We start from the raw sequence: 26,750 nt of genomic DNA, 5'->3' as shown, positions 1-26,750 counted from the left end.
TGCTTTAAATTTGAGAAACATTCTTTGACATGACTAAGATTGAAGAAGAGAGAAAAAAATAAAACTACAAATCATCTAGAGAACAACGAAAAAATACTCTTCATTCCCAAGCTATGTGTATCCTGTACTCAGAGGAAAAATTATAGTCTTAAATTCTTAATTAAAGAAGAAATATGAAAAATAAAAAACTAATCGTTTTAAATTCAAACAACAAAAAATTAACCAAAAGAAACTAGTGAGAAAGAATTAGGATAAAAACCCAAATTATGGACCTGGAATATCAAAAAACGGTGCATACAAATTTCTAGGCTGATCTCTGTGCAAACTCAAATATCAGGTGTGTTAGAGATCAGTATGTACGGAAATGGACTTAGTGTATAAACTCTCTGAAGGTTTTGTCCCTGATCACTTATCCCCATTCCCCATAATTCATCCACCCCAGATTCCTATCTGGAGCTAAGTGGGTAAGCTGAGCTCACGGCCAGCCATGCGGGGCTCTATTGCAGTCTAATTCTGAGGCCAGGGGGAATTTGTTGTCATGCTGCCTCTAGCTGATACTCCTGCTCTAATAACAGTTCCCCTGGAAGGAGATCTGTGAAGTTTTGGAATGCTAAATCACTAAGAAAAATCCCATGTAGAAAAGACAAGACCCCAAAACATAGCTAGATTATAGTTTTATGCATTAATGGGAATTGTAGAACAGATACATGTAAATATATTGTATTTATTTTAAGATTTTAAAATAATTCTCCTTTATTCCTCATACTTCTCTGGTTGTCAACAGCAGTTCCTAATCTCTGAGGCTTAAGAAAATTGAGCTGTAGCAATCTTAAAGTAGTAATTTTATCATTTAGTATAATAAATTGTGTAATTTTTATATTGCTGTTGGCATTTACTGAGTATCTTAGGTTTTCCCACCTTTGTCTCAGCACTGTCACTGACAGTGATCACTAAGGATCAGCAGCTGCTGTTTATTTCTGACTCACTTTGAATCTATGGCAAGAGGACCTCTGAAGAGCTCGATTTGTGCTGGGGCCACGGGGAAGGGAGGAGGAGGTATGGGAGAGTGTAATTATCATTTTGAAAATTTGTAAAACCAGACTGCGATAACAGAATAAACAACGTCTTCCTTTAGGCTTTTAGTACTAATTAGAAGGTGAGGACTTGTGTGTGTGTGTGTGTGTGTGTGTGTGTGTGTGTGTGTGTGTGTGTGTGTTCTTTACAGAAGAAGTGCAAGTTTATTTAGCATCAAGTCTGATAAAATATGGGAAGTGGGGAGAGGAACTTAAACATCTAAAAACTAAAAAACACCTCCTACAACACTTTGTAATGTCTACTATATTGACATTAGTTTCCAGGCCTTTTTTATTCTTATGGACCCAAGGAAACTGCTAGATAAAATAGTAATAATAATATTACATTTGTTTTAAATTCTTATTTTTCTACTAGTTGGGATTTTTTTTTAGTTACATTTGGAAGGACGCCATACAAAAGAACCTTTATAAATTCTATGAATTGTGTCTGGATCATGCCCAAAGATAAAATTGCATCTATCCATGACACCCTCCTTTTTATGTAATTTTACCCATTTTCCAAATTTATGATAATAGAGCTAGGCTTTCTCCTGATTTAAGATTAAACTGATTTTCCTCTTTTCTTTCAGAGAACAGCTGGAGAAATTGTTTTATTTTACTGTTCATTTTTCTTTTAATAATATTTGCCTCAAAAGAAAGTATTGGGAAAATGTAGTATCTTTTGGGCAAACACAGTGGCATGGGTTTTCACCATCAGTACAGTTCTGCTGATGCATCCTGGGGGCTTTTGCATAAGTCCTTTAGCTCCTGAAACCAAATCACCCTATTAGACCTAGCTTCATTTCAAATCACTATAAAACATGTGTGATAGATATTTTGTCTTTGATCTTCCTTAGCTCTTTACTTTAATTATTATATACCAGCTTTTTCAAAAGTGCCCCTTTGGTAAATGTGTATTTTCTCATTCTGAGCATACTTTTCAAAGAGCAGGATTTTTTATGACATTTATGAAGTAGCAAGGAGTTGTTTCTACCCACCATTCATTTCACTTTTTTCATGCACCTTCATGGATTCTCTAAAATTTTTCTTATAGTCTTAGATTTTAAAAAGAGAAGATGAAGTCTGAACATGTCTTTGCTTTCTTCGTATCTGCCCACAGGATGAATATAAGCCGGAAAAGGCCCTGTCGGAAGAGGACCTGAAAAACGCTGTGAGTGTGCACCACGCACTGGCATCCCGGGCCACGGACTACGAGAAGAAACCCAATGTGCTCAAACTGAAAACTGCTGATTGGAGGGTCTTGCTTTTTCAAGCCCAGTAGGTTTCGCTGGTTGTTTTGGTTTGGTTATTTAGTTTGCAGAGCACCACTTTACACCGAGAAATAGAATCGGGATCTGCAGGGGAAACTTTTTGAGTTGGAGTCAAAGTCATTAACTGGTTGCAGTAGAGAGACAACTGTCTAAGAAAAGTAGAATACGAAATAGAAACCCTAGGGCAAGCTTTTTGTTTGCTGCAAAGTAGCCCTGTGACCCTTTGTCAACCACTTACCACCTCTAGACTGTAATACCCTCAAGGGTGTTAGTATGCAAGTAGTGAGTAAAATAGACCTGGATTCAGATTACTGTTTCCTAACTCTTTGTCCTATCATGTAAATTTAACCTCTTTGAACCTCAGCTGGTGGCTAGTGTAGATAATGATAATAATAATGTTAATAATGTTTATTTCTCAGGGTTCTTGTGGAAGCAAATGACATGAAGCATGTAAGGAGCCTCACATAGTGCCTGGCACACAGAGGCTGTTCAAGAGGTGTAGATTTTCATTTTGCTCTCTCCCTTCTCTCTCCTTCTGAGCCCTAATAGTTTGTGATTAAACTAGAAGGAAAATATAAAATCATATTGTGGGCAAGGAAATGGGATGGAGTGCCATTTTAATAAGGGGTCTGTGACAGCCTTTAGATTAAAAATGGAACACTCCACGTGGAGAATTCTGGATTTATGAAGTGAGAAACTTTGGATGTTTAGAACTGAGCCTCTAGAACAGGAATTTTAATAGCACACATAGCATCAGTGTCCGTGGCAGGCAGTGTTAATTATTCATGGCATGCCTTTTACAGCCTGAGCTTGACTTCAGAATCACTCTCAACACAGCACTACCAACTGGCTGCATTAGGCACTGGCATTAAATTTGACATCAATAGAGTAAACACAGGTATCTGCAGGCTTGCTGATCAAAACAGTGCAAGACTAGCAGAGGAAATGAGAACAAGAACCAGGTACTCTGGTGATTTGGGGATGCTGAGCTTGCAAAGGCATGAGATTGCTGACATCAGGTGAGGAGGAAGTTGTAAGGAAACCCAAGTCACACAGGAGTTTTTGGTGTGGGAGATGGCTAGCAGCACAAGGGAGCCACAGCCGGATGTGTAATCACAGCCATTAGTCATAAAGGGCCCCCACGTTATTCTGTTCCCCAGCATTATTGTTTTTAAATGTCTAAAATGCTGGATACGGTAACTAAGGAGAGCCAATTACTCCAAGTGGGATTGATGCAGAAATCAGTCGATTGAAATAACAGGTTGGAGAGGCACACGGGTCAGAGAGGCATGCAGGGCATGATGAGGGTGACACCTGGGTGTGGTGTCAGGTTAGGGTGGTAGCTTTCAGCGTATTCAGTACAGGAAATGATTTTTAGATGGGCTGACTTCTTGTCCGTCTTTTTATTGATTATATACATGGTAGGTATCTCACGTAGTTCAGGACTATTTCTTCCATTGGTTTATGAGTTCACAAGTGCTGTCAGTGCTGGGCTCTGCAAACATGACATATAAGTTAAAAGTATGATACCGACATCAGGAGATTTCCACACCCTCTCAGGTGGATTTTTTTATGTCCTACTGAAGTATACTGTACATACTTTTAAGTGTACAATGATGTTTAGCAAATTTGCAGAATTGTGCAACACACTCCAGTTTTGGAACACTTTCATCACCCCACCCCAATCCCCTGTGCCATTCTCACCCACAGCCCAGACACCACTAGTTTCCTCTTTGTATTGCCCTTTCTGGATTTTCCATATAAATGCAGTCACAGAATACATGGGCTTTTCTTTAACTCAGTATGAAGTTTTGGGGTCATCCATGCTGTAATCTGCCTCAGCACTCCATACCTTTGCTGCTGCGTGGTATTCCACTGTACAGATATAGATCGTGGTTTTGTTTTTGTTTTGTTTTTAATTTTATTTATTTTTATTTCTGGTTACGTTGGGTCTTCATTGCTGCACATGGGCTTTCTCTAGTTGCGGCGAGCGGGGGCTACTCTTCGTTGCAGTGCACGGGCTTCTCATCGTGGTGGCTTCTCTTGTTGCGGAGCACAGCTCTAGGGGCGCGGGCTTCAGTAGTTGTGGCACACAGGCTCAGTAGTTGTGGCTCACGGGCTCTAGAGCGCGGGCTCAGTAGTTGTGGCGCACGGGCTTAGCTGCTCCTTGGCATGTGGGATCTTCCTGGACCAGGGCTCGAACCTGTGTCCCCTGCATTGGCAGACGGATTCTTAACCACTGCACCACCAGGGAAGCCCTAGACCATGTTTTGTTTATTCATTCACTAGTTGATGGACATTTAGAGTGTTTATCCTTTTTGATGCTTATAAATAGTGCTGCTATGAACATTCACATACAAATCTTTTAGTGCCTATATGTTTTTATTTCCCTTGAGTGTATACCTAGAAGTAGAATTGCTGAGTTGTATAATAAATTTATAGTTTATAGTTTTTAAGAAACTGTCCAAACTACTTTCCAAAGGGGGTGTATGTACCCTTTTACATTCCCTCTATCAGTTTATCACTCAGTTGCATTTTAAAATCAAATTATGTGATTGGAAGAGATGAGTTAATTTTTAAATTAATTTTTGACCTAGCCTAGTATCAAATAGAAAGTAGGGGGTTTAGTAAATATTTATTGTGAAGTGATTTTGCTGTATTTCCTTCTGTATCCTTGGGGGATAATCATAGCCTTACACTATGATGATCCTAGGTTCCAGGGCCTTTTATTACCATGGTGATTGCTTTTGAAAATGTTAGTCTCCAATGAAGTTTTGTCAGGAATTATTTGTACCAAGAAGAATAAATGATTTTATATGCCATTTTAGATCAGTAATGAGAAATGGGCAAGATGTGATGCACTTAGATGCAGAAATACCCTAACATAAATATGTCTGTTTCTCATAGGAGTCCAGAGGAAATGCAAGGGTGGATAAACAAAATTAATTGTGTTGCAGCTGTATTTTCTGCACCACCATTTCCAGCAGCCATCGGATCTCAGAAGAAGTTTAGTCGTCCACTTCTGCCTGCCACCACTACAAAATTGTCTCAGGTTAGTCATTTTGATCGTGCTTTGACCTTGGAAAAAAGCACTTTGTAAAATAATCTTCTTAATATTTGTATTTGAATAATACTCCATATTTTGGGGGCAGTGATGAGACCTTGCCCTGGAGGACAGTGTTGTACAAGTGGGGCAAAATGCAGTGTGCTGGCTTTTACACTTCCTGTGGGAAGCTGACACAATTGAGTCAGCTCAATTGTCAAGGTTGGTAGGACACATACTTTGAATTAGTTTCTAAAATTCATATTAGTTTACTACTTAGTCATTCCAGCCTCATTTTTTATTTTGATTTTTGTTTTTACTAACAATGCATATTTTTTAAAGAACTGGCTAATGTTAGACATCATGGCTTGGAAACAAGCTTTTTATTCATTCATTCATTCAACTTTTTATTTTATTGAGCTTTTCCCATATCCCAGACTGTATCTGATGCTGAGTATATAAAAATATTCCCAGGGATCCACTATTCACAGTGCAGTGGGGCAGAGCCTTCCCTACCTCTCAGGGAGGATCTAAGTGAACCCTGGTGGTTTTCCCAGCTAATCCAGACAAAGCATGCTAGAACTCTCTTCAGATGTATTCACATGAGCTGCTCTCCTTTTGTAGGAGTGATCTCTCTAAAGACCACATTTTATTGTGTTCCTTTCTTACTTAAAACTCTGTTCTAAGATATTGCATACAAGCCACGTTTGCCAGTTTTAAACCTGTCTGCAGTGCCTCTATTGCCACTGATTAGTTAAGGATTTTGGAAGCTACTTTGATGTCTTTGTGAATTTCTTATTGGTGCAATAATAGAAATAGTTTCACCTGGCTTTAATCAACCAAGTCTTGATATTAACTAGCTCCTCTACACATCTGACATCATGAACGGAACATTTATTAATAAATATGTATCATGTGCCTGTGTACCTCAGAGACTATTTTTGGCACTGGAAATAGGAAAGCAAGTGAAACCCAGGCGGTCTCTGGGATCGAATTGGCAAATATAAACAAGCAAGTAATTGTAACGCAGTTTGATTAGAGGTACATGAAGGATAAATCCAGAGTACTGTTGGGGTGCAAGTTAGGGCCTGGCCTTGGAGGAAGGAGGAAGTGTGCTAGCTAATACGAAGCTCACAGGATGAGCAGCAGGTAGGTGTGCTGTGGGAAAGAGAATGATCCAGCAGAGGGTCCGAAAGGCCTAGAGGAGAAAGCACTGGGATGTAGGAGGTAACATAAGTTATCAGATGTGACTTGAGTACAGAGTGTTGTGAAAAGGCAAGAAACGTTCCTCTGTGGAGATAAGCAAATGCCAAATGATGAAAAGTCTTGTTTGTCAGGTGTAGGATTTTGGATGCTTCACTGGTTCCCAGCATCCTTAGGATACTAGTGTAAGCAGGAAATTAATGTGATCAAATCTGTGCTTTAAAAATTATTCTTGTTACAATAGGAAGAAAGTACTAGAGGAGGAAACTACTAAAGCAGGAAGGCACTTTCAATAATGCAGGGGAAAACTAAGTTAGTTAAAGAGGAGGTGGGCAGAAGTGGAAGGGTTTGGGGCATGTTGATGGTCCTTAGTGCTCCCTGAAGTGAGCAATAAGGGCTGTCACCTGGGCTTGGACACTGAGGACTGTGGTGTCTGATCTGGCTTTTGGGACCCCATGGTCTCCTGCTTTCCCTCCTGGTGCATCTTCCCAGGGTCCTTTCCTGTGTCCTTTTCCTCTTTCTACCTCCACATATTGCAATGAGTGCTCAGAAGCAGACCAAAACAGACACTTGAGAAACAATAGTTTTTAAGTTAGTCAAGAAAAAACCCAGAGAGAATGTTATGCCAAGAGAAGGGGGGAAAGATCAGGTACAAATAGGACCAAAAGATCTCCTGTGAAGTGGCAGGAGGTGACTGGGTCCTACAGTGAGAGCAGTTTCGGGAGTGATGGTGGAGCGGCCGCGTTGGTCGTCCTTAAGGGGGGTGGAAGGCAGTGAGGATGTGGAGGGGGGGACGTGTGCAAGTCCTGCCTGAGTTCATAAAGACAAGCTGGCGCTGAGAACAGAGGAGGCATGATTTCAGTAGAGATTCTTTTGTTTCTGTAAATTCATAATTATTATGGACATGATTTGGATGCTCCCACGTAAGCATTGCTATTCCTGTCTAGTTCATAGACTGACTACTGAAAAAGCTGTTAGGAATAGAAAGGACTGAGCCAGCTCACTTTACAAGGCAGAATGGCATTTAACTTTCAAGGAAAATAAATATTCTAAGAGAAAAGGCAGGTTTTACCTCTTATTGATGATGAGAAAGTATGTTGGCAGACCTCTCCATCTACCCAACTAAAATACGAACTCTTAAAGCAAATGCATTTCCCCACTGTAATTTTGGGTACTTGACATAAATAGTAAGCCACATTACATAAGGTAAGAGGAGAGAAAAGCAATTGAATAACTAGAGGCAAAAAAATACTTTCAAAAATTGAGTTTTATTCTATTAATTTCACTAGGAATTTTCCAATCGTTGTCTTTCAATAGATTGGTCTTTCTCACAACTACTCCTATAAAAGATCCGGGGGGAAAGGTGATCTGAAGTTAAAGACGAACATTAATAAGTATAGAGCAACATGAGAGCTTTTCCTTGTTCTTTCCTCACTGTAGAACCTACATTTCTGTTTATTTTCTACTTTGAAAAATGTGTTACTATCCTGCTTATGTATGGGCTGTACATTAGTTAAGTCACTTATACGTGAAAATGAATGTGTTTATCTATTTGTATATTTTTACCACAAGACCATACCACCTTTATCAAGGTAGAATCTCTTATTTTAAACAAATGACCTACACTGGAATTAAAAATAGAATGCATAACTTTTTTGATATTTTTCCTCATTTTGAACATGGAGGTGCAAAAAATGCATATGTAATGTGATCAAAATGATGGGTTCAAGATTTTAAATATGCAAGTAGTAACCAGAAAGAAGCATCCTCTTGTGTCACATAAGATGACCAAACCCTTTTGGGAATTTAATTTCTTTGTAAAAGAATACGATGACTTCCTCCCAGACAAGTAAGTCACTGAGACTTTGTGGGCCTCAGTTTTCCATCTGGAAGATGAGGAAGTTTTCTAGAATGTTTTTAAGATTCTTTCTATCACTAGCTCTGTATTTTTTGCCCAGGTCGTCGTGTTTGTTTACTAAAAATGAAAAATGTGCTTTACCTTTGAGAGTAATAGGACAATTAGAAACGAATATGTAGAACCAAGCACATGATAAAGAACAGGTTAGAAAGAGGGAGAGAGCGTTGGTTTGCACACAGCCTGGTGCAGGTGTTTGGGGTACCCTCCGTTTCAGATGGAGACTCTTGGGGCATGTCTTGGCTGGAGTCACAGTGCACCTTCAGTGAACCTGGAAGGTGTGTCTGGATGCGCCCACAGGGCCTCCAGTGCCTTGAAGGTGAGGCCTCCTCCTTTAGCCCAGGCATTCTCAGTCTCGGCCCTGCTGACCTTTTGGCCTGGGTAGTTCTTTGTTGTGGATTGTAGGATGTTGGGCAGTATCCCCAGCCTCTGCACACTTGATGCCAGTATCATCCCCCTAGTTGTGACAACCAGAAATGTCTCCAGACATTGCCAAATGTCCCGTGGGGCCAGTCCCTGCTGTTGGGAGCCACTGCTCTAGCCTGGCCGTCTTTCCTTTCTCCGCATGCCCACAGCCTGGCTGCAACTCCCCTAAATGCCAGAACACTTGGATAATTTCAGTTTACAAAATAATGTATAACAGTGTGAGTGCCCTGCTGGAAAAAAGTCAAACAGTGTGAGGAAAAAACTAAACATTCAATTAGAAGATTGTTTGGTGCTTTTAAAGACACACTGTTCACCACCCTGTCATTTGCAGGCTTTTCTTTAATTTATTCTTGTCTTCTCTCCAAACCATATTAGCCGTCGTTATTGGAATTGATTATTGTCAGAGTAGCATGGTTCTTTCTGAGCAACTCTGCTGTGTGGGAAGAGCTGCCTTCTTCTAGTTGTTTTTCATGACCATGTTCCCAGGGCACATTTTTCTTCCTCTGTCGCAGGTAGAGAGACTAGTATGAAAATGTAAGTTTTGTTTCTCCTTCTGGTGTAGCACTCCAAACTTAGAATTTCATGGTTGGCCGTCTTCAAGATCTACTGGACCTCCTTTTCTACTCATCAAAGTAGTCATTTTCAGACATTAATGTGCATAAGAATTATCTGGGGACTTATTTAAAGCGCACATTTCTCATCCCCCGGCCCCCCGCCTCGATTGATCAGGTCTGGGCCAGGGTCCCGGGGAATATGTGTGTTTCTGAGACACACCGGTGTCCTGCCATACGCAGTGCAGACCAGAGACCCTGCCCTGTGACAAAACCTGCCTCCGTTTCACTACTTCTCTGGAGACCTGTACCTCATGACAGTGTCATTTCCTCAGGTATCTTGTCCTGTTTTCTGCTTTGAATTCCAACCACTGTTCTGTAGAAGTTTGACTCAGTGGATGATCACTAAATGCTAACTACTGAGGGCCAGCCTTGTGATTAACCCAGTCGCAAACAGGAGATTCTGTGTTTGCTTCTCACCCTCGTGCTATCCTGTGCTTTGACCACATGGCAGTAGTGCTAAGGACAAGGTGAGTGGGGCAATGTTGGTTCACAAACTGGCCCCATATGAGGAGGGCAAGGAGAGACCGAAGAAAGAGGCAGCCACCCCGGACTGGTAGGTGGCAGGCTTAATAAGCAAGGGAACTTGCGAGGCTTGTCTTGGGCATCTGAGACACAGCGGATCTCTGCACCCGCCTCCAGGATCTTAAAGTTTATAAGCATCCTTAAGTGGGTTCCAGTCAGGTAGGCCGTCCAGATGGTCCCAACACCACCTTACTGTCTCAAGGCCGCGTCCTTGGGCAGCTCCTAGCACGGGGAAGGCAAGCGGAATGCACATTCCGAGGGCGGGGGCTGGGTGAGGAGCCTCCTGGTGCCCAGGTCCGGCTCCAGGGTCAACCGGCTGACTCGCCCTCTCAACGCCCCTCTCCACAGGCAGACGTTAGGAGCAGAGCTTTCAGAGGATGAAGGCATTCTCAGAGTGTGTCCCTTACTGGCCAGAACCACACCCTTCCCACCCCACTCAATGTCATACTTTCAGTCCTGTCACTTCTACTTCCTACACATCTTTCATATCCTACCCACATCTCTTAATTCAGACTCTTATTATCTTGTACTCAGATCACTGGTATCCTAATTTTTTGGTCATTTACCTTATCAACACTAAATATTTGAGCAGATATCCTTCAATATGTGTATTTTTTAAATAAAATATATTGCATGTCTTACTACCAATATAACATGAAAAAGTGCTGAACATCATTAGTCATTAGGGGAATACAAACCAGAACCATGAGATACCATTAGGATGGCTGTAAGTTTTTTAAAATTTTTATGAAAAGTAATATATTGGTGAGGTTATGGAGAAATTAGAACTCTCATATATTGCTGATAGGAATATAAAATGAAGCAGCTTCTTTGGAAAACACTTCGGTGGTTTATCAAATGATTAAACATAGAGTTAGCATGTGACCCAGTAATTTCACCCCACTTTGATAACAAGAGAATGAAAATATACATTCACATAAAAATTTTTACATGAATGTTCACAGCAGCATTATTCAAACGGCCAAAGGTAGATATGGCCATCAGCTGATAAATGGATGAACAAAACGTGATATATCCATACAACGGGGCTTTATTCAGCCACAAAACACTGAAGCACTGGTACATCCTACAGTGTAGATGAACCTGGGAAACCTTGCTAAGTGAAAGAAGCCAGTCACAAAAGGAACGTGTTGTGTGATTCTATTCCAAAAGGGTCTCTTTTAGGGGATCTAAAATGTCATAAAATTAAATGTGGTGATGGTTGCACAGCCCTGTGAATATATTAAAAAACTCTGAATTGTACATTTCAAATGGGTGATTTGTGTGGTCAAGTGTGAATTATATCTCAGTGCTGATTTTAAAAATTCATCCCAGTGGATCACCTTGCCTGGGGCGCATGCCCTGCCTTGGAAAACTCTGGCAGACCCTTCCTAGAACCACGGGAGATCTCCCTTCCTCTCATCTTGCTTCTCTTCAGTCCAGCCTGCACAGTTCTGGCTAAAACATGATTGCTTTGATGTCACTTAACCTTAACTGGCTCACTATTGCCAACAAGATGCAGTCTAGACTCCTTGGCATGAACTTGGACCACACTTTGAGAATAGACAGCTTTCGTATTCATTTACTAGAGGGTTGAATTAAATAGTTAACATATACTAGATACTCAATAAAACAATTAGGTTATTATGCTGAAGCTCACTAAACACTGCTTAAGGTCCTTAAAACCGTCTTAAACTTGAAATGATGAAACAAAATCTTTCTGATGGTGCTTTCAGCAATAGCCCCCCTCGGGCTGACTTGAAGGCAGGTGTTCTTTAGTCTAAACTCCTGCGGCTTGGGTTTGATGAAGCTGCAGTATTTAGCAATTTGACTTGTTAATTGCCTAGCAGATTCCTAGAAATGCCATTACCTTCTAAATCATGTCTACTTTAAAACAGCACAAGGAAACAGTCTGAGGTCTCCCTCTTTACCTTCCCTTTTTTTAAACAAGTAAGTCAATTTATTCCATTTTTAAAAAGTAAGTCACTTCCTGTTTCCTGGGAGACCCATATATCAGGTACTGTGTGAGGTGTGTGGGCATTACAAAAATAGCTCAGACTTGGTTTTGGCTCTTAGCTAATGGAAGCTGAAGGGGTCAGTTGATGTTAGGCAGGTCATGTCTACAAGGCAGAACGGTGCCTCTCGTTCCTTCCCCCGCCCAGCACCATGCTAGACACTGGATGAGTTGAGAGAAGGGAAAATGAACTTGCTCTGCCTCCAGAGAGCTTATAAACAGTAGAGGAGACGAAATTCCCACAGGGGTCAGGGTATGTTTTTTACTGAGCATGTGGTGTAGACTTGTAAGTGCTGTACACGCAGCAGAGGAATCGGCTGTGAATCCGGGGAACTCTGGCTTTGAGTGGGGTTTGCAGAAAGGACCTAGTTGTTAAAACTGGGTGTCTAAGAGCCACGGGAGAAAAGGCAGTTGAGAACCAATGCGTTTACCAAGAGCCTTGACGGCTCAGGTCAGCACTGATCCAGCAGGGAGCAGACTGTTTTGAAGCTTGTGTTTTCAGCAGCCCTTTGGATTTTATACCATTGTCTGGAGGCTCAGAGTTGGGAGAATGGGGCTGCTGCCCCTCTGCCTTTACCTCTGGGGCCTCAAGCAAGGACTTGACCTTTCTGGATCTCCATGGCCTCCAAGAGGAACAGGTTAGAGGGGCGAAGGCCAGGTTCTCTTTCACTTTAGAATTCCTGGGGTTCTGTATTCCACAGTGGGAAAAAGCACCCAGCACAGCACCTGTCAACCTAGTATGTGTCCAGTTAGAGTGCAGGCGGACAGCTGTGTCCTACCCACCAACCCTCAACCCTCTGCCCTCTCCCTCTGGTCTTCTTCCTTCCTCCCCTCCTTAAGTCTTATGCTTGGTATAAAAGGATGGAGAGCTGACTTCTGTGCCTGGCTGGTAGCTGAACGGTTGGGCTGTGCTTCGGAAGGGAAGGCTCTTACACTGTCTCAGCCCTGGACTCACTGTGAGATCTGTGAACGCTATGAACACTGGCTTGCCTGTCCCCATTGCCAAAGCAGCTAAGAAATACTTTCTTCATGAAATTAGAGTTTGGTTTTTTTTTGTAACATCTTTACTGGAATATAATTACTTTACAATGGTGCGTTAGTTTCTGCTTTATAACAAAGTGAATCAGCTATACGTATACATATATCCCCATATCTCCTTCCTCTTCCATCTCCCTCCCACTCTCCCCATCCCACCCTTCTAGGTGATCACAGAGCACTCAGCTGATCTTTCTGTGCTATGTGGCTGCTCCCCACGAGCTATCTGTTTTACGTTTGGTAGTGTATATATGTCCATGCCACTTTCTCACTTCATCCCAGCTTACCCTTGCCCCTCCCCATGTCCTCAAGTCCATTCTCTACCTCTGTGTCTTTATTCTTGTCCTGAAACGTTCTTCAGAACCTTTCTTTTTTTTTTTTTGTAAGATTTCATATATATGTTTTAGCATACGGTATTTGTTTTTCTCTTTCTGACTTACTTCACTCTGTATGACAGACTCTAGGTCCATCCACCTCACTACAAATAACTAAATTTCGTTTCTTTTTATGGCTGAGTAATATTCCATTGTATATATGTGCCACATCTTCTTTATCCATTCGTCTATTGATGGACACTTAGCTTGCTTCCATGTCCTGGCTTTTGTAAATAGAGCTGCAATGAACGTTGTGGTACATGACTCTTTTTCAATTATGGTTTTCCCAGGGTATATGCCCAGTAGTGGGATTGCTGGGTCGTATGGTAGTTGTATTTTTAGTTTTTTAAGGAACCTCCATACTGTTCTCCATAGTGACTGTATCCATTTACATTCCCACCAACAGTGCAAGAGGGTTCCCTTTTCTCCACACCTTCTCCAACATTTATTGTTTGTAGCTTTTTTGATGATGGCCATTCTGACTGGTGTGAGGTGATACCTCATTGTAGTTTTGATTTGCATCTCTCTAATGATTAGTGATGTTGAGCATCCTCTCATGTGTTTGTTGGCAATCTGTATATCTTTGGATATACAGATTGGAGAAATGTCTATTTAGGTCTTCTGCCCATTTTTGGATTGAGTTGATTGTTTTTTTGATACTGAACTGCATGAGCTGCTTGTAAATTTTGGAGACTAATCCTTTGTCAGTTGCTTCATTTGCAAATATTTTCTCCCATTCTGAGGGTTGTCTTTTCATCTTGTTTATGGTTTCCTTGGCTGTGCAAATGCTTTTAAGTTTAATTAGGTCCCATTTGTTTATTTTTGTTATTATTTCCATTTCTCTAGGAGGTGGGTCAAAAAGGATCTTGCTGTGATTTATGTCACAGAGTGTTCTGGCTATGTTTTCCTCTAAGACTTTTATAAGTGTCTGGCCTTACATTTAGGTCTTTAATCCATTTGGAGTTTATTTTTGTGTATGGTGTTAGGGAGTGTTCTAATTTCATTCTTTTACATGTAGCTGTCCAGTTTTCCTAGCACCACTTATTGAAGAGGCTGTATTTTCTCCATTGTATATTCTTGCCTCCTTTGTCAAAAGTAAGGTGACCATATGTGTGTGGGTTTCTCTCTGGGCTTTCTATCCTGTTCCATAGATCTGTATTACTGTTCTTGTGCCAGTACCATACTGTCTTGATTACTGTAGCTTTGGAGTATAGTCTGAAGTCAGGGAGTCTGATTCCTCCAGCTCTGTTTTTCTTTCTCAAAATTGCACTGGCTATTCAGGGTCTTTTGTGTTTCCATACAAATTGTGAAAGTTTTTGTTCTAGTTCTTTGAAATATGCCAGTGGTAGTTTGACAGGCATTGCATGGAAACTGTAGATTGCTTTGGGTAGTATAGTCATTTACACAATGTTTATTCTTCCATTCCACGAACTTGGTATGTCTCTCCATCTGTTTGTATCATCTTTAATTTCTTTCATCAGTGTCTTATAGTTTTCTGTATACAGGTCTTTTGTCTCCTTAGGTAGGTTTATTCCTAGGTATTTTATTCTTTTTGTTGCAGTGGTAAATGGGAGTGTTTCCTTAATTTCTCTTTCAGATTTTTCATCATTAGTGTATAGAAATGCAAGAGATTTCTGTGCATTAATTTTGTATCCTGCTACTTTACCAAATTCATTGATTAGCTCTACTAGTTTTCTGGTGGCATCTTTAGGATTCTCTATGTATAGTATCATGTCATCTGCAAACAGTGATAGCTTTACTTCTTCTTTTCCGATTTGGATTCCTTTCATTTCTTTTTCTTCTCTGATTGCTGTGGCTGAAACTTCGAAAACTATGTTGAATAATAGTGGTGAGAGTGGGCAACCTTGTCTTGTTCCTGATCTTAATGCAAATGGTTTCAGTTTTTCACCACTGAGAACGATGTTGGCTGTGGTTTTGTCATATATGGCCTTTATTATAATGAGGTAAGTTCCCTCTGTGCCTATTGTTTGGAGGGTTTTTATCATAATTGGGTGTTGAATTTTGTTGAAAGCTTTTTCTGCATCTATTGAGATGATCATATGGTTTTTATCCTTCAGTTTGTTACTGTGGTATATCACATTGACTGATTTGCGTATATTGAAGGACCTTTGCATTCCCAGGATAAACCCCACTTGATCATGGTGTATGATACTTTTAATGTGCTGTTGTATTCTGTTTGCTAGTATTTTGTTAAGGATTTTTGCATCTATGTTCATCAGTGATATTGGCCTGTAGTTATCTTTCTTTGTGACATCTTTGTCTGATTTTGGTATCAGGGTGATGGTGGCCTCGTAGAATGAGTTTTGGAATGTTCCTCTCTCTGCTATATTTTGGAAGAGTTTGAGAAGGTTAGGTGTTAGCTCGTCTCTAAATGTTTGATAGAATTCACCTGTGAAGCCTTCTCATCCTGGGCTTTTGTTTGTTGGAATATTTTTAATCACAGTCTCAATTTCAGTACTTGTGATTGGTCTGTTTATATTTTCTATTTCTTCCTTGTTCAGTCCTGGAAGGTTGTGCTTTTCTAAGAATTTGTCCATTTCTCCCAGGTTGTACATTTTATTGGCATATAGTTGCTTGTAGTAGTCTCTCATTTCTGTATTTCTGCAGTGTCAGTTGTTACTTCTCCTTTTTCATTTCTAATTCTATTGATGTGAGTCTTCTCCTTTTTTTTCTTGATGAGTCTGGCTAATGGTTTATCAATTTTGTTTATCTTCTCAAAGAACCAGCTTTTAGTTTTATTCATCTTTGCTATCGTTTCCTTCATTTCTTTTTCATTTATATCTGGTCTGATCTTTATGACTTCTTTCTTTCTGCTAACTTTGGGGGTTTTTTGTTCTTCTTTCTCTAATTGCTTTAGGTATAAGGTTAGGTTGTTTATTTGAGATGTTTCTTGTTTCTTGAGGTAGGATTGTATTGCTATATACTTTCCTCTTAGAACTGCCTTTGCTGCATCCCATAGGTTTTGGGTCGTCGTGTCTCTATTGTCATTTGTTTCTAGGTATTTTTTGATTTCCTCTTTGATTTCTTCAGTGGTCTATTGGTTATTTAGTAATGTACTCTTTAGCCTCCATGTGTTTCTATTTTTTACAGATTTTTTTTTTCTGTAATTGATATCTAGTCTCATTGCATTGTGGTTGGAAGGATACTTGGTACGATTTCAATTTTCTTAAATTTACCAAGGCTTGATATGTGACCTAAGATATGATCTATCCTGGAAAATGTGCCATGAGCACCTTAGAAGAAAGTGTATTCTGTTGTTTTTGGATGCAATGTCCTATAAATATCAATTAAGTGCATCTTGTTTAATGTATCATTTAAAGCTTGTGTTTATTTATTTTCATTTTGGATGATCTGTCCATTGATGAAAGTGGGGTATTAAAGTCCCCTACTATTGTTGTGTTACTGTCAATTTCCCCTTTTATGGCTGTTAGCATTTGCCTTATGTACTGAGGTGCTCCTATGTTGGGTGCATAAATATTTACAATTTTTATATCTTCTTCTTGGATTGACCCCTTGATCATTATGTAGTCTCCTTCTTTGTCTCTTGTAATAGTCTTTATTTTAAAGTATATTTTGTCTGATATGAGAATTGCTACTCCAGCTTTCTTTTGATTTCCATTTGCATGGAACATCTTTTTCCATCCCCTCACTTTCAGTCTGTATGTGTCCCTAGGTCTGAAGTGGGTCTCTTGTAGGCAGCATATATGCTGCTCTTTTTTTGTATCCATTCAGCCAGTCTGTTTCTTTTGGTTGGAGCATTTAATCCATTTACATTTAAGGTAGTTATTGATATGTATGTTCCTATTACCATCTTCTTAATTGTTTTGGGTTTGTTATTGTAGATCTTGGAAAAGTTCCTTTGGCATTTGTCGTAAAGCTGGTTTGGAGGTGCTGAATTCTCTTAGCTTTTGCTTGTCTGTAAATGTTTTGATTTCTCTGTCAAATCTGAATGAGATACTTGCTGGATAGAGTAATCTTGGTAGTAGGTTTTTCCCTTTCATCACTTTAAATATGTCCTGCCACTCCCTTCTGGCTTGCAGAGTTTCTGCTGAAAGATCAGTTGTTAACCTTATGGGGATTCCATTGTGTGTTATTTGTTGTTTTTCCCTTGCTGCTTTTAATATTTTTTCTTTGTATTTAATTTTTGATAGTTTGACTAATATGTGTCTTGGCATGTTTCTCCTTGGATTTGTCCTGTATGGGACTCTCTGAGCTTCCTGGACTTGATTGATTATTTCCTTTCCCATATTAGGGAAGTTTTCAACTATAATCTGTTCAAATATGTACTCAGTCCCTTTGTTTTTCTATTCTTCCTCTGTGACTGCTATAATTCAAATGTTGGTGCATTTAATCTTGTCCCAGATGTCTCTAAGACTGTCCTCAATTCTTTTAATTCTTTTTTCTTTATTCTTCTCTCTGGTAGTTATTTCCACTATTTTATCTTCCAGGTCACTTATCCATTCTTCTACCTCAGTTATTCTGCTGTTGATTCCTTCTAGAGAATTTTTAAATTCATTTATTGTGCTGTTCATCATTGGTTTTTTGCTCTTTAGTTCCTCTAGGTCCTTGTTAAACATTTCTTGTATTTTCTCCATTCTATTTCCAAGATTTTGGATCATCTTTACTATCATTACTCTGAATTATTTTTGAGGTAGACTGCCTATTTCCTCTTCAGTAGTTTGGACTGGTGGGTTTTTTCCTTGCTCCTTCATCTGCTCTGTGTTTTCTGTCTTCTCAATTTTCTTAAGTTACTGTGTTTGGGGTCTCCTTTTCGCCATCTGCAGGTTTGTAGTTCCCATTGTTTTTGGTGTCTGCCCCCAGTGGGTAAGGTTGGTTCAGTGGGTGGAGGGGACTGGTGCCTGTGTTCTGGTGGATGAGGCTGCTTCTTGTCTTTCTATGGGCAGGACCCCATCTGGTGGTGTGTTTTGGGGTGTCTGTGACCTTATTGTGATTTTAGGCAGCCTCTCTGCTAGTGGGTGGGGTTGTGTTCCTGTCTTGCTAGTTGTTTGGCATAGGATGTCCAGCACTGGAGCTTGCTGGTCGTTGAGTGCAGCTGGGTTTAGTGTTGAGATGGAGATCTCTGGGAGAGCTTTCACCGTTTGATATTACGTGGAGCCAGGAGGTCTCTAGTAGACCATGTCCTGAACTCGGCTCTCCCTCATCAGAGGTACAGGCCTGACACCCGGCTGGAGCACCAAGACCCTGTCAACCACACAGCTTTTGGGAAGTCTGAGGTCTTCTGCCAGCGTTCAGTAGGTGTTCTGTAGGAGTTGTTCCACATATAGATGTATTTCTAATGTATTTGTGGGGAGGAAGGTGATCTCCATGTCTTACTCCTCCTCCATCTTGATGGTCTCTTCTAGAGTTTGGTATTTTAAAGGAAAATATGAAATTTTCTTCAAAGTCAAAATATTATATAAGTAGGAAAAAAATTAAATATTAAGTGACATCATCTGAAACTTGCCTTTTGAATAAAATTTCATTATATGTGCTATCACAGGTACTACCAATGTACATCACTTGACATATAACAGTAGTTTTCTTGCATGTGTTACTTTAATGCCACTACTTAAGCTGTGACTTCCTAATTTAAAACAGTTTAAACGAGTACATGCCATTTGCTGTCTCTGTTCCTTTTCTTTGAACTTTGTCAGGTGTATTTCTCTGCCTTCTGTGAAATCCCCTTTGTTAGCATTGTCCTATGAGAATGGTCTGCATGCTTCCCTAATGGATTCTAAGGGCAAAGACAAAAGGGAGGAGAACAGCAAGCTTCCTGATTGGTCTTTCTTCATGGTGGCTATTACAGATTTAATTGCGTGAGCCTAAGAACATCTTGTTGCGTCTTGTGGCTCCTGCCTTCCTCCTTCTCTGTTTTCACATCCACTTTTGTTAGGAAAGTCTGTGTGTCTCCTGTATGGTGGGATTCTAGCATTGAAATAATTTGCGTGGTCTGTATCCATTTATGGCCGTAAGAACCACTTGGAATTTTTATTTCAGTGGTGAAAATAGACATTTAAGAGGCATCATTTTAAAATGCTTCTATTTTGAGATTATCTCCTTGATTCTTGCTTCATGAAGATGATGAAGCTGGAGTAAAGCACTGCACGTTGAATTTAGACATTTATTTGACTGTGAATAAACTGTACACTATAAACTGTAAACTGTGAGTCATTGTACTTACAGATCTGGACTCAACAGAAAAATGGGTCCAGTGTTTCAGCAGCCAGTTCACAGAATAGGAATTCCAGTAAACATACGAAAAGATGTTCATCCTCACTTGTAATCAGGAAGATTTGAATTTACAGGAAGAATAAACAGGAAGATTTGAAGATTTGAATTTGAATTTACATTCAAATCATTTTATACCCATAAAATTAGCAATTATACCCATAAAATTAGAATTTACATTCAAATCATTTTATACCCATAAAATTAGCAAAAATTTGCAAGTGTGATAGCAAATTTTGGCAAGGATGTAGAAAAATGGGAAGTTTCAAGCCTATTGTGAAAATGTAAACTGGTGGAAACACTTTGGAAAACAGTTTAGCGTCATTTTAAAGATATACATTTTCTGGGCTTCCCTGGTGGCGCAGTGGTTAAGAATCTGCCTGCCAATGCAGGAAACATGGGTTCGATCCCTGGTCCGGGAAGATCCCACATGCCGCGGAGCAACTAAGCCTGTGTGCCACAACTACTGAGCCTGTGCCCTAGAGCCTTTGAACCACAGCTACTGAAGCCTGTGTGCCTAGAGCCCGTGCTCCGCAACAACAGAAGCCACTGCAATGAGAACCCGCGCACAGCAACGAAGACCCAACGCAGCCATAAATAAATAAATTAAAAAAAAAAAAAAAGAAAGTTACTATAAAAAAAAATAAAAATAAAAAAAAAAAATAAAGATATACATTTTCTAAAATCCAGAAATTTCAGTTCTTGATGATCACAGGCAGACTTCAGAGACATTGTGGGTTCAGTTTCAGACCACTGCAATGAAATCAATATCTCAATAAAGAAAGTCACACAGATTTTTTTGGTTTCTCAGTGCATATAAAAGTTATGTTTATACTGTACCCCAGTCTACTAAGTGTGCAATAGCATTCTGTCTAGAAAAACTATACACATTAGTGAAGAAATGCTTTATTGCTAAAAAATGCTAACCATCATCTGAGCCTTCAGTGAGTTGTAGTAGTAACATCAAAGATCACTGATCATAGACCACCATAACAAATATAATCATAATGAACAAGTTTGAAATATTATGAGAATTACCAAATGTGGCACAAAGACACAAAGTGAGCAAATGTTAGAAAAATGGCATCGATAGACTTGCTTGACACAGGATTTCCACAGACCTTCAGTTTGTAAAAAACACATTATCTGCTAAGTGTGATGAAACGAGATGTGCCTGTATGCTATAGGGAAATTCTTGCTCATATTCACTAGGCAACATGCATAAGAATGTAGCATCATTTATAGCAGCCCAGAGAAACCTGAAAACAACTTAAATATCCTTCAGTAAAATTTGAGGCTGAGGGAAGTCAGAACCTCTACTATTTTGGAGGGAAAAGCATAGGTCACTACATTTTTTAGAATAGCAGCTTTCAGAATAATTATTTCTTGATGGCATTGCTTGTCTCAAAAAGGAAAAAAAAAATATGCAGGTAGGTCTTCATCTGTAGTGACAGACAGGACAGCACTGCTGAGGACGTGAAATGGAGAAGCCAAATTGTGCAGCCCTCAGGATGGGTGCTTGACTCTGCAGCCGGTGCCTTGCCTGCTTGAGTATCTCTGAGGAGGCCTGGTCTCAACTCCGTGGCAGTTACTCCTGACGCAGGGCTATGAAAGCATTTGGTTTTGTGACCAGAGGCCTGGTTAGGGGGGCTGGCCTTGGCCTTGGTTGCTGTTTTCCGAAGGTACACGTGGACCCTGGCCTGAGAAAGTTGGTAAGATGTGGCAGCAGAGGCATGTTGGACTGTTTTGATGAATTAACGTCATTCATCATAAGGGATTTTTTAAAGTGTGCTACAGTTGTTTATTGATTTTTCTGGATGCTAAATGGCTTAATACTTTCCTGCAGGAGGAACAGCTGAAATCTCACGAGAGCAAGCTGAGGCAGATCACCACAGAGCTAGCCGAGCACCGCTCCTACCCACCTGACAAGAAGGTTAAAGCCAAGGAGGTAGATGAGTACAAACTCAAAGATCACTATCTGGAGTTTGAGGTGTGTTGAACCTAAATGTAATAATTGTCTGTACCTGAGCTACTTTATGATTTTTTCCATGAGGCAGGTTTTTTTATACTTACTGTAACTGTGGGCAATGTACCTTGACCCTGCCTCTCCCTGGGGAGCTCTGTGCAGGGTCTAGGTCATGGTGGCCCCTCATGTTCATGGTTCTGTTTAAGCGTCAAACAAGCATCAAGGAATAATTGGCAGTTTATGCACTTAAAAGCAAATAGCCTGCCTGTCGGAATAGCAGGTGCTGGCTGCAAGACAAAAAAACAACAAGTAGATGGACATGCCAGGGTGGGCAGCTGCGTTCTCTGTTTCTGCACCTCTTCCAACACAGTCTTAGTCAGAAAAAGTACCGCAGAGGAAATGAGCTACAGGGCGACATGATGCCTTTTCCTGCTGCTAGGCAACAGATGCATTTTTCCTCTTACCACTCACTGCCCTTCACAAGGAGGCTAGTTGTGCACATCCATATACTATAGCAAGTGTGGTCATTAAAAGGGATGGGGAGGGTCCATAAACTCTGGAAAGACAGAAAATTTAAAAGCAAGTTGAAAGCCGTAGAAATAGTAAATGTTACCTTTGGCTAAATTTTCTCCCAAGTTAGCATCAGGGTTATGCAGGATCCTCTGACTCTCCCCCTTCAGCTGCCACTTTAAGACACTTAAAGTATCTCTTTTTTTAAGTTGATAGCCTGTAGTCCAAAATGAAGAACAATTATCTTTAAATTATTTACAGTCTTTTTCTGTTGAGTGTGTTGAATCCATCTTTAACTATTCTTTTTCATTGTAGCTCTAGTGTATTCTACTTATTCATCTCCTTCTTTCCCATCTTACAATCATGTTTCTTCCTTGGGCTTGAAATGTAGCATCATCTGAGCACCCTCGCCCTGGCCCCTGCCATCCCCCAGGATCTGATCAGGAGCCAGATCCCAGTGCTCTGCCTCTGCGATGTCCCTCCTGTCCCTTGCTTGCCACCCGTGTTGCTTTTATGCCTCTCTGCCCAAGTGCTGAGTTTTCATGTCTCACATGAGCCTGGCGGCTGCTTCCTGTCATCAGTTCATCCTGCATGCTCCTGTCAGTTAGTTTTCTAAGGCATGCTTCTGCTCGACAGCTGCCCTTGATTTTCCCCACAATTTACCTTCAGATAAAGTCCAATCCTTAGTCTGAGAGGATTTGGGTTCCTTCTGCCTTTCCACAACACGGGTCTTCCCACCACGACCTCCATGTATATCAGTCACATTTCTGCCCACTCTGCTCTCTCCAAATACGCTTTTTATGCCTTTGTTCATCTACTTAATTCTGCCCCAAATGCTCTTCCCCTTATTTCATTTCTGAAAATGCTGTTCATCTTCCAAGATGCAGCCCAAATCCCTCCTACGAAAAGCCTGCTCTAAATCTGCTGGTTACCGTCCTGCACGGTGACTCCCGTTATGGTGATTTCAGGAAGCCTTTGTATCTATGGCTTCCGCGCCAAGGCTGTGAGCCCTTGGAGTGCAGGCGCCTCAGGTCCATTTATAATCTCTGCTCTGTGCTTGCTTTTGGGCTGCACAGGATTTCATGGAAGCTTTTAAAAGTCTTTTTCTGAGTTATAAAATTTCTGTTACAAAATAACATTTGGTCCCCTGCAGATCCATGTACTAGTTTTCTTCATGGTTAAGCAGGTCCTTGCTCTGGGCAGATGAAGAAAGATCTTTCTTTTATTAAAGGAGAAAGTTTATTAGCTAAAACTTTGGAAGCCTTACCAGCAAAAGACTTGAAAAAATACCTTTTAACAAACAAAAAAACTAAGCAGCTCATCTCTCCCCACACTTGTTCATTCTTGAGAGATGGGAGTTCTCAAAAATCAATCCCAATTCTTCACACATCTGGAGTGGCTTTCAGCTGTAGGCCCTTTTAGTTTCACATGTGCTAATTAAATTTCCCAGCACCTCAGGCCCCTGCTGCCAGCTCTCAACACCTTGCCCTGAGCCCTTGGCTCAAAGGCTACAAGTCTCTTCCCAGGAGGCAGGGGCGGTGGCAGGACCATAGAAAGGATGCCGCTGCTAGAAGCACTCCCTGCTTTTGCATCCACTGTGGTGCCCCTTTTCTGAAAATGTAACCCAGCAAAAGCCGGCATTTTCATTTCCTGACATGAACTTAGACCAACCTCTGTGGAGATAAGTCTTGCTTTGATCAAATTATCACATCAGGGCTTCCCTGGTGGTGCAGTGGTTGAGAGTCCGCCTGCCGATGCAGGGGACACGGGTTCGTACCCCGGTCCGGGAGGATCCCACGTGCCGCGGAGCGGCTGGGCCCATGAGCCATGGCCGCTGAGCCTGCGCGTCCGGAGCCTGTGCTCCGCAACGGGAGAGGCCATAACAGTGAGAGGCCCGCGTACCGCCAAAAAAAAAAAAAAAATTGTCACATCAAGGAGCCTGAAGATTGCATTCCAGGACTTTGGCTCATTAAAATCTTCTCATATGGTAATATGTCAGGCATGCTGGATTGTCTGTCGAACTGTGTTGACCTGTGTCACCAGAAAGGCAGACGGGCACCTCACTTCATAGAGGTTATCTCAAAAATTTTTTGTAATCTTTTTTAAGTGAATCATTATTTTTCACTAACTTAAAATTGAAGTACTATATCTTTCGGGGTCCACTTTGCTGTTATTTCAGCCACCAGAATTTGTCTTGTGTGTGTGCCTTAGAGAGGCTCTGCAGAGAATTCAGTGCTTGGCTTTTTACAGCCTTCCCTAGCAGGCTGCTCTATTTCCTGAACAGGAGGTCTGAGTGTTACTGACCGTCTTATGTACTTTGTTCATTGCTCTATCCTAGCTTCTGGAATATGGACTGAGTGCTTAATACATACTTGTTGAGTGAATAAATGGAATTTTGTTATTGAGTATAAAAGATAACATCAGAGGAAGTGGTTCCCCGAGAAAGCTTAGTAACTCCCCTGAAAACTAATGTGATAAGCAGACAGCAGTGTCTGCAGTTCATTGTGACCTCAGATGGACAGTGACAGGAAGGGGAGCTTGAATCCCATCTACATCCTTGTCACCAGGGAAGAACACAGGCAGGAGCCTCTTCTCTCACCTGTTCCTATAGTAAAGGGACTCGCTGTGGTTTCAGAGCAGTTCTTGTAATTTTTACATCTTGGTAAGAAAAACACCTTTATTTTGTTAGAATATTAAGCTGTTGGTAATAACACTGGGGTTGTTTCTAACTTAATGCGTTTCAGTTATTTATATTCCAAGTTGCTTTCAGTACAAACAGTTCTTCGTAGTGGGCCAAATTCACAGCTCTTTCTATGACTTAGAAATTCTCCAAACCCTGACTGACAGTAAATGATTAGAAACTCTGGTAAATAAGAAGGTTCAGTGGTTGTTTTTTGTTTGTTTGTTTTAACGTCTTTATTGGAGTCTAATTGCTTTACAGTGGTGTGTTAGTTTCTGCTTTATAACAAAGTGAATCAGTAATACATATATCCCCATATCTCTTCCCTCTTGCATCTCCCTCCCTCCTACCCTCCCTATCCCACCCCTCTAGGTGGTCACAAAGCACCGAGCTGATCTCCCTGTGCTATGCGGCTGCTTCCCACTAGCTATCTATTTTGCATTTGGTAGTGTATATATGTCCATGCCACTCTCTCATTTTGTCCCAGCTTACCCTTCCCCCTCTCCGTGTCCTCAGGTCCATTCTCTTGTTTGTTTGTTTTTGAAGTCTATAAAAAGTCTACAGAGAACAAGGAGACTTCCATCAATCTCAGCCTTAGCCTGTAAGGATATTCACTATTACTGTAAGCAGCAAACTCCCCTCAGAATGGCTGTTAGTTGACCAAGTTCATGCCTGTCTCTCTTTATTGCGTATTCATAGCGGGTGGGGAGGGGTGGCATTGCTTTGTTTTTGATTGAATTGGTTCCCCCAGGCTGTGGCTGTTACTTGTTTAGAAGAGTTCGTGTGGAGTCTGATCTCAGTTTTGAAAGGGTTGTTAGGCATCATAAGTCTGTGTAAGAAACTTGCCATCATTTCCCAGTTTCAAAAAATAAATATCAGAAATGGCCTCACTTCCTTATAACTTATTTCTACTTTATTCAGTTCCCTTTTCACTTAAAAATGTTTAACTGATCTCCATCTTTCTAGTACATTAGGAAATTTATCAGGATGTGGGACAGGTGGGTGGTTTGTGTCACATATAAAAACTTACAAAGCTCCAGCCACTCGAAGCACAGTAGGCAGGGCTGTGCCCGATACTCCTGGGCCCTTTAAGAAACAGCCCTTGCTAGCACTGTACTTGGCCCCAGAAATTTGTCTTTATGTCTCTTTAGCAGTTAAAGTGAAGATACTGTTTGATCCAGGATGTTTTTCATGTGACATTTAAGATGTTTTCAGTGGCATAAGTTATTAATTCTTAGACCTGAGTAGGGAAAGGGAGACCATAGCAACCCAAACCTGTGAGAAGCGTGACTGGGCTGTAAGAGGTTTGCTTACAGGAGGGAGGGATTCCTGAGGGCAGGCTAACAGAGGCTCCCGGGTTCACTGCAGAGCCAGGGCAAACCTGGCGGGCAGCACCAGACCAGTGCATTTCATGGGCCAGCAGACCTAAGGTCAGAATGTTTTCTTTGGCCATCGCAGTGCTGGATTTGTTTTCATTGAGATTTGAATGCATTTAGGGAAGACCTACAGGGCCCTCCCCACCACCCCTTAGTATATCAAGCCTAGCAGGCATCCACATTTGTGTTGCTGGCCTGGCCCCTGGGGGCGGTTCAGTTTGCCATCCCTGTACAGAGGCTGCAGACGGTTGGATATGCTTTGTGTCTTAGATCTTTGAACATGGGCTTTGGAATCAACTGTCTCTCTGTGGTTAGAAAATGGATACTTCCAGGTACATGTGTTCTCAGGTTCCAGTCCAGCAGGAAAAGAAGTCCACGTCCCTGATGGCTCTACCCAGATGCAGAATAAGTCCCCTTGGCTGAATGGGCTAGAAATCAGCCACGTGCCCACTCCTGAATTTCGACCTGGAGTAGCACAT

The 26,750-nt window shown here is 41.0% G+C and overlaps 1 protein-coding gene across 11 annotated transcripts in view; it reads left to right on the top strand.

Annotated features, from left to right (window-relative positions):
* The window catches only part of PSD3 (pleckstrin and Sec7 domain containing 3), a 669,219-nt gene that overhangs the window by 525,332 nt on the left and 117,137 nt on the right, over positions 1-26,750 (top strand). For 10 of the 11 annotated variants that reach the window (XM_079909126.1, XM_079909122.1, XM_079909125.1 and 7 more), the window contains 3 exons: positions 2,194-2,351; positions 5,252-5,396; positions 21,586-21,729. In XM_079909126.1, the coding sequence (XP_079765252.1) occupies positions 2,194-2,351; positions 5,252-5,396; positions 21,586-21,729 (447 nt within the window). Of the gene's footprint in view, positions 1-2,193; positions 2,352-5,251; positions 5,397-21,585; positions 21,946-26,750 lie in introns of those variants that run through there. The other variant, XM_079909128.1, reaches the window with a different exon arrangement.

Source organism: Stenella coeruleoalba (genome assembly GCF_951394435.1).
Source record: "Stenella coeruleoalba genome assembly, chromosome: 21".
In the NCBI taxonomy this organism is placed as follows: domain Eukaryota; kingdom Metazoa; phylum Chordata; class Mammalia; order Artiodactyla; family Delphinidae; genus Stenella; species Stenella coeruleoalba.
This window is presented reverse-complemented; position numbering and strand designations above follow the sequence as displayed.